General features: G+C 39.5%; 2 protein-coding genes across 2 annotated transcripts; one reads left to right on the top strand and one right to left on the bottom strand.

Moving 5' to 3' along the window:
* Nucleotides 1-606: 606 nt before the first annotated feature.
* LOC141619411 (uncharacterized) lies at nucleotides 607-2292 on the top strand. The gene is made up of 4 exons (XM_074436426.1): nucleotides 607-624; nucleotides 738-823; nucleotides 1146-1842; nucleotides 1939-2292. The coding sequence occupies exons 1-4, from the start codon at nucleotides 607-609 to the stop codon at nucleotides 2290-2292; spliced, it is 1155 nt and encodes a 384-aa protein (XP_074292527.1).
* Nucleotides 2293-3758: 1466 nt separating this feature from the next.
* Nucleotides 3759-4282, bottom strand: LOC141619410 (uncharacterized). The gene is made up of 2 exons (XM_074436425.1): nucleotides 4125-4282; nucleotides 3759-4071 (listed from the first exon to the last, which is right to left on the bottom strand). The coding sequence occupies exons 1-2, from the start codon at nucleotides 4280-4282 to the stop codon at nucleotides 3759-3761; spliced, it is 471 nt and encodes a 156-aa protein (XP_074292526.1).
* Between the last annotated feature and the right edge of the window lie 4431 nt (nucleotides 4283-8713).

Here is an 8713-nt window from a genome sequence, read left to right as displayed (position 1 = left end):
CCAAGATGAATTATTGTCAAATGTTAAGTGAAGACTAATTTTTGAGTCCTAAGAAGGTTAGGATAATTGACTTGGGCTTAAATTTGATTTAAGTATTGATTTGTGATTTTAATAAGTTATTATCACACATTTCCATAAAACCGGATTATATAAGATATAAGATTTAAGTGAACTCAATGATGCAAGACAAAGTTATCTCAGACAGAAAGCTAAGACTCAATGGTTGGAGGATGGAGATGCTAACTCTGCCTATTTTCATGGGGCCATTAAGAAGAGATGTTCTATGAATAAGGTGACACAGATTGAACATCATCATGGCCATAATTGTACTACCAGACAGAGTATTCAGGATGCATTCCTAAATTATTATCAAGAACTGTTGGGTACTTCTAAACCAACTGAAATGGTGAGGCAGCAAGTGCTTAATGCTGGTAAGTGCTGCACTGATGCTCATAAGGAGATCCTGAATAAACCAGTCACTGATGAGGAGATTAAAGAAGCTTTCTTTAAGGTGCCTATTGACAAATCTCCAGGGCCTGATGGCTACACCAGTGGTTTTTTCAAGGATAGCTGGGATTGTGGGGAGTGATATTTGCTCTGCTATTCATGACTTCTTCTCTACTGGTACGTTACTTAAGCAAATCAATGCTACCACCATCACACTTATTCCTAAATGTAAGAGACCTACAACTGTTAAACAGTTTAGACCTATTGCTTGTTGTAATTTGCTATACAAGGTCATATCTAAACTGCTGTGCAATAGACTTTCTGTGGTGCTGCCAGATCTTGTCAGTGAGAATCAAGGAACTTTCATTAAAGGCAGGTCCATAATTGAGAATGTCTTAATCTGTCAAGACATAGTCAAGATGTATAATAGACAAGCAGTCTCACCAAGATGCTTATTTAAAATTGATTTGCAAAAAGCTTATGATACAGTTGAGTGGAGTTTTGTAGCACAATTACTTGATGGTATGGGTTTTCCTGCCGATTTATCCCAAAAAAGTCATGAGTTGTATTCAAACCACCTCCTATTCCTTGAATTTAAATGAAAACTGCTTTGGGTTCTTTAGAGGATAGAGGGGCCTTAGATAGGGTGATCCCATTTCACCTCTTATTTTTGCCTTGTGCATGGATAATTTAACCAGGATGCTGCTATTTGCTACTGATAGATGGCCTTTCCAGTACCATCCCCTTTGCAAGAGTATCAAATTGAATCACCTTATGTTTGCTGATGACTTGCTGATGTTTTGTAAGGGTAATGTCCAGTCTATAATGCTGATGATGAGAGCTTTTTCCTCCTTTTCTAAAGCTTCTGGCCTCTCCATGAATAATTCCAAATCTGAGGTATACTATAATGGAGTTGCTCAAGCTCTTAAAGATGATATAAAGCAGGTCACTGGGTTTACTGAAGGAGCCATGCCTTTTAGATACCTTGGGGTACCTGTTCAAGCTACCAGGCTAACCAAAATTGAATGCAATATTCTGGTGGAGAAAATGGTTAACAAAATTCGTAGCTTGGGTGCTAAGAAACTGTCTTATGCAGGCAGACTTGTGTTGGTGAACTCTGTGTTGAATACTCTTCATAACTACTGGTCTGGCATATTCCTTATTCCAAAATGTGTTGTTAAGCGCATTGAGGCAGTTTGCAGGAACTATCTCTGGGATGGGTCAGCTGACTATCATAGAGTACCATCTGTTGGTTGGGATAATGTCACTCTTCCAAAAGAAGAAGGTGGATTGGGAATTAAAAGGACTGCTATTTGGAAGATTGCTTCTGTAGCAAAGCTAGTAGACTGGTTGTACTGTAAAGCTGATAGGCTTTGGATTAGATGGGTAAACCAGGTTCATATCAAGGGAAGGAATTGGCATGACTACCATCCTCCTGCTGATGTGGCATGGTCATGAAAAAATATCTGTAAAGTTAAAGAGCTGATCAAGGTTGCTTATGTCGAGGATCAATGGACTCCTGATAGTAATGACTTCACTATCAGGCACTGCTATGAATGGCTAAGACATAGAGCTGCTCCTCAGAATTGGGCACCTGGTGTATGGAACTCATGGAATGTCCCTAAACACTCATGTATCACATGGATGTCTATGAACAATGGTCTTAATACTCGAGCTAAACTTGCCTCCTTTGGCTACTGTCAAGAACAACTCTGTTGTATCTGTGAGAGTTCACCTGAAAATCAAGAGCATCTGTTTTTCCAGTGTGAGTACAGTCAACAAGTCCTGCAGGAAATTAAAAAATGGTGTGGCTTCCGTGTTGATGTTATTATGGCAGGCTTGTGAATATCTGGTACTAGCATGAAGGGACTGAAGCAACAGGTGCATTGTCAACTTTGGACCTCCTGCCATTACCACATCTGGTTGGAAAGGAATAGTGCAAGGTTGAATGCATTTATCACTCCTCCTATTAAGATGGCTGAAAGAATTATTGCTGAAGCTAAGATGAGAATTTTGAGTAAGATTGGCAATACCATATGTGTTCAGGATAGAGTTTGGTTGAGGAAATGGGATTGTATGGTAACATGATTGTAGTTTTGTTTTTTTTTCATACTTGTTCCTTGGAACAAATCCATTGTATATCTCTTTTGATTTTTAATATATCTCTTACATTTCACCAAAAAAAAAAAAGATTTAATAAGGGCGATTTGGCACATTAACTTGGCATTTTAGACACATATTAAAATGCTGCATTTTTTATTGATGAATGTCATATTTTATTTATGTAATTTTGAATTATGTAATTTTATCTTAAAATGGCCTTAGTTTTAATCCGTATTACCCGAAATGGAAGGGAATACCGATTCGGTTGTAATTTTAATGTGATCTCGTATTACTTTTATTTTTTACTAGACTCAGTTTTACAAATGTATAATAAGAATAACTATGTATTTTATTATTATTTGTTATTCCGGAGTTCCTTCAAGATGGTGCCATTCGGAAGGTGTTTCGACAAGACGGAGTTTTCTTGGAAGGCGTGCCATATGAAGATTCTAGGGACCAAAGGATTTGGTTTCCGAATTTGTAATAGATTATTAGATTTTCTATTTTAGGAAAGGTCATACTAGGAAATTTATTTATTGCTTTGCATTTTTTATATGTTACATGCATTGTTAAATCGCCACTAACATCACATGCATTATATATATATATATATATATATATATATATATATATATATATATATATATATATATCGTCTTGTCGATTATAATTATCGTTAGTTCACTAATATAGTTCACATAAAAGTGTTAGATAATAAATCGACAAGACCTCTCACATATTTAAAATTGAGATTAGCCTTTCAAAATAGTAGGACCCATGAATCCCTTTGACATTTGGGGTAGATTCCGTTTCTCGTGGTACTTTCTTTTTCATCGGGTAAGTGGGATAATAACAAGTTGTTACACGCGAAATTTGGTTGGACTCAACGTACATAGAGACTAGTTTCATGTTCTTGGCTAGAGATGAACCTAACGTAATTTCATCGACCGAGAGTTCTAATTGTAGAATCGGTTAAAGAGTTAACCCACCGAGTTATATTAGTGAGGGATGTATCAGTTTCCCATGCCCGAGTTAATATGGATTTGGATCTCGGAATCATTTATATTATTGGGTGAAGGTCATTATATAAATGCTAAAACATGCTAAAATGTTTTCATATATTAATGATGAATGTTTCTTTTTCAACTATTTCGTTGTTTTTTTTTGTGAAATGTGAGTGTTTATATATATATATATATTTCAGAACTTTATCCAGTTACATCAGGATCAAATGGAAAACCAAAGGTTATCTCCAAATCAGTCTGTCCACCTCTAAGATCAGTAAGTCTACGAATTTGTTGTTGGATCATCTTCTTCATCCGTTCTGCTACAACTACAGGTTTGAACACATTGAGCTGGATTCTCGCATGATTCCGTTGGGACCAGACATAATATCTGTATGTAGTCAGCACCATTGCTAAAGCTTTCCATTTCATGTTATTTCGATTAGCATTCAGTAATTCATTGACAGTAGGAAAAGGTCGACCAATCCAGTCTTCAACACATTTTTGCACTTGGCAACTGAATTTGCATTCAGTGAATAAATGATCGATAGTTTAGAATGTTCAGCACACATAATGCATATATCATCCAGGCAAAAACCATAGGCATAGAGCTTAGCTTTAGTATTAAGACCTTCTTGCATTATCAGCCAGGAAATGAATGAATGTTTGGGCACATTCCAATCATTCCACACAATTTTCGTCCAGTTCTGTGTAGGATATGTCCCCATTAGCCAGTCATAACCATTACCAATCGTATAACCTTTCTGGTGAGGAGTCTAGCAATTATCAGTGAAGCCATTCTTAATCTTCTCCTTCACCTTACAGATAGTCTTCCAAGTCCAAGTAGAATCATTAGCAGGTGTGTAGTCATGCCAGTTTGCTCCTTTAAGGTAAACACTATCAACCCATTTAATCCAAAGTCTATCAGACTTCGTATAAATCCAACTCACCCGTTTTCCAACTGATGTTATGTTCCAGATACTGGCCTTTTTAATTCCTAGTCCTCCTGCAGATTTGGGCATAGTGACTCTATCCCAACCCACCAGTGGGACTCTGTGATATTTAGTGCTACTATCCCACAGAAAGTTTTTGCAGATGGCCTCAACTCTCTTAATGGCAGCTTTAGGAATGACAAATATCGCAGCCCAGTAATTATATAAGGTGTTAAGAACTGAGTTTATGAGGACAACCCTACCAGCATAGGACAGCTTTTTAGCTCCAAGACTTCTGATTCTTGTCACCATTTTCTCCACAATACAACTGCATTCTTTTTTAGAGACTTTACTTGGCTGAATTGGAACTCCTAAATACCTAAAAGGCATTTTCCCTTCCTGAAATCCTGTGACTGAGAGAATATCAGATTGCAATTCTTCTTTCATACCATTAAAAAAAATTCTGACTTAGTGTTTTGTGTGGATTTTGCGCAGGGCGAAATCAGGTCAGGGTGATGCTGTGTAGGGTTAACTAGCTCTAGTTAGTCTTTTGGTCAGGTCGTCAGGCTATGATATTGAGCTGTAAATGAAATAACAACAATAATAAGACAAACAATTTTGTACGTGGAAAACCCTTGAATGGGAAAAAACCACGGGCACCAAGCCAGGAGAGGATTTCACTATGTAATTTGGGAGAATAATTATATGGTAATAACAATGCTTGTATTTCTCTAAGTAATGTGTATATTTCTTCTTGCGTATGAATGATGTCTCCAATATCTTCAAAGTGTCTCTTATATAGTTTTCCCATCTTGAACGACTGCATGATCAAGCATTGAAGGCTGAATATTCTCCATAATTGCTGGTAATAATTGCTGAATATCTCCCTCTTAATTACCGTATTTACTGCATAATCTTTATACTTAATGCTGCGTATTTATTTCCATTAATATACGCGGATATGATCAAATATCATCCTGATATTTTGACCGTTGTCCTCTCCATGGCCTGGCACCTATCTTCATGTGCCCTGAGAGCTTGGCACCCTGACAGCCTGGCAGTCAGGTTTAAACGAAATGCTGATCAGGGCGGTCTGCGAATTTCCAGGCCTAACAATTGCCCCTTATCTCTTTATTGGTAGTGCCACGACGAAAAAAAGAGGAGATAACTTCAATTTTGATAAGATCACCCAACGGTTAAATTTTCCCTGATCAGTTTCCTGTAACGGCACTTTTACAGCAATTGCTGACTCGTGGTTTATTTACTGCAACTTCTTTAATGATTTTGCGGCTGAAACCCTAATCTTCCTCACTATAAATACTTGTGTGCTTCATTAAGTTGAACTCATCAACGCAATCTCTTCTCATCTTCTTCAGTTTTCTTAATTTCCAACTTCCTTAATCTTTAATCAACTTTCCATAATTCTCCAAATAATGGGTGCAAAGAAATAATCTACCAGGGCAGCAGTTCCTGTAACTCCTCCTCCTCAGAATCCTGAGGAGATAACTTCTGAAACCTTGCCTGCTTCTTCTACTGCTCCATCTTCCACAGTAGATATGCCAAGTGATCCCCCATTGGAGATGATTTCAATATCTCATGGTGCTTTTCAATTCAAGCCTACCAAGGCTTTAAATGAGGATCAGTCTCCTGCAAACCGTTTGAAGCCTGAGTTTGAGAAGATTTTGAAGGATAAGGGGATTATCCCTGCTGATGCTGAAGTCTGGATTCCTGAGGATTCTCCTATCAGGGCTGACTAGGCTTGTCCTGGTTGGTTCTGCATCCACGACTGGGCTTTCAGGGCAGGCTGCAAGCTTCCTTTTTCTCCTCTTATGGCTGAGGTTATTAAGGATATCGGTGTTCCATCTTATCAATTGATGCCAATGGTATGGAAGGTTGTATGTTCTATTGAGAACCTCTGTAAAAAACACAATATTTCTTTTTCTCTTGATGATTTGAAGACCTATTATCTTGTTAAAACAAACAGTCCTGGCCGTATAAGTTTTAAGGTCAGGGCGTCTACTACTCCTCTTCTGAGTAATTTAGACAGTGGCCATGATAAGGGTTGGGCTGCTGGCTATATGTTTGTCAGGACCAATTATGTGGGTCCTGGCCTGGCGTATTTAAATCATGAGGCCTGCGTGGCTGGTAAGTCTTTTTGTTTCTTTCTTCGCCCTGCTTGTTTTATCTGTTAGTAAAAAATGAAATGAAATTTATAATAAATCATACCTCATATGTGTGCAGTTGATGACTGGGTTACTGAAACTGAGTACCCTACCCCTAATGTTTCTGCTTTCCTTGTTAATCCTCCTTTGGAGAGGTCGTGGCCTCTTTGTTGCGGGGTTGGTCACCTTCCTCGCTGTTTGAAGGCTGACGGTGCTCCCAGGGCCGCTAAAGCGTCAGGGGCTGCTGGTGCCAGCACTTCAGGCAGTAAGTCTATTTTAATCTTTCCTTTCTTTTTACCTGGGCTTCCTGATATTGTTTGGTTTGTATTGCTGATACAGTATTTCGTGTTGCAGCTACCAGGTCATCTGTTCGCTTTGCTAGGTTTGGCATGGCTGACCTTTCAACCAGGCTGGCGAAGATTAAGGAGGAAGGTCCCCAGGGAAGCGGGGATACTCAGCCTGTTATTGACTTGACTGAGCAGCCTGATGTTGCTAAGGTCACTACTGCACCTGCTGTCCCTTCTGAAACAAGTTCAGCAGCCCAAAAAAGGAAAATTGAAGATGTTGATATCTCTGCCCCGGTCAGGGAGGTGAGAGCCAGGGTGGAAAATATGGAGGCTGCTAGGGTGAAGATCAGGGATTATGCATCTTCTAAATCGGATGTCATGCTCACCCTTGACCCTATTGAGACTGCTACTCAGGTAGGTGCTTCGGTGGATCATTCAGTCAGCCTCTTGGCTGGTGCCTTGGCTGCCGTAAGGGAGGTAGGTCGGAACAATTTCTTTGTGTACTTTGTTTTTGTAGTTTTCTATTTTCAGGGTAACTTATTCATTCTTTTTGTTTTTGATCAGGGTGCCGCAGCCTGTCTCCATAATGCCTATCAGGCTACTTCTTTGGTGGCCAGGATTGATCTGATGAGATTAGATTATGATAGGTTGAAGTCTGAGCTGGAATTTGCAAGGGCTGATTTGGTTGCTAAAACTGCTGACTTGACAAGGGTGCAGGCTGAGAGGGATGCTGCTAAGACTGAGGCAGCTTCAAGCAGGCGGCTGTTGCAGGAGGCCTTAGATAGGAATGAAGAGCTTACCCAGGAGAGGGATGACTTGGAGTTTAAGATGGATGATGCTTCCCTCTATTTCTATATCAAGGGAAGGGCGGCTGCTATGTCGGAGCCTGTCGAGGCCAGGGCCAAATGGGATCCTACAGCTGAGTTGGATCTTGCTGTTTTAAAGTATCCTGACCTGCACAATTTGGAGAATGAACAGGAGGTTGACTCTCCAGGGGAGCAGGACGTTGAAGCTGAGCCGGCTAAGAGTGGGGAGCAGGTTGCTGATGCTGCTGCTTCTAAGGAGAAGCAGTAATATATTTTAGTTGGTATTTTGGCCCATCCAGGGAGGATGTCCCTGGATAAACATTTTTTATTTTCCTGTTCTGGGTCAGGGGGACTCTCCCTTGCCATTATGAATATTTTGGCACCTTTGCCCCAGGGGGTAAAGGTTTATTAATATAGGCATGATGGCCTTCTTTTGGCTGATTTTACTTTTGTATCTGCTTGATTTGTGAGTTTCATCCTTTTGGACCTGTCAAATATTTCGTTTGAATGATCTGCACATTATTCTGCTTAAATAACTTGCACATTATTTTCGTTTCAATTTGTCATGAGTATTTCAACCAAGTATAGTGTTTTGCTATAATGGTTGAAGGGACGGGAAATCCGGCCTGTCAGGAGGGCTTATGTCCCCTGCCTAGCTGGAGGGCTTGGTATTCGGCCTGTCTAGAGGGCATTTAGACTGATGGTTGGGATAAAACACCCTTGCACCTGTCTTGCTGCGTCCAGTCGGTTGTAATAAGTGGCAGTAAACCTAGTCAGGTCAGGCAATTATTTCATGCCTGATTGGTCCTGACTATTTACTGTATCTGGTGGTGGTTACCAAATCGCCAGGCACGGTTAAGTGCATAATTTTTGTTTCAGGAATATACAGTAGAGTGGCCCTCAATCCTGATTATTTATGCATATAATCTTTTATTATGTATAATTGTTCAGGATTCAAAAAAGTAAATATAT

The sequence above is a fragment of the Silene latifolia genome, chromosome X, assembly GCF_048544455.1.
Source record: "Silene latifolia isolate original U9 population chromosome X, ASM4854445v1, whole genome shotgun sequence".
NCBI lineage: Eukaryota > Viridiplantae > Streptophyta > Magnoliopsida > Caryophyllales > Caryophyllaceae > Silene > Silene latifolia.
This window is presented reverse-complemented; position numbering and strand designations above follow the sequence as displayed.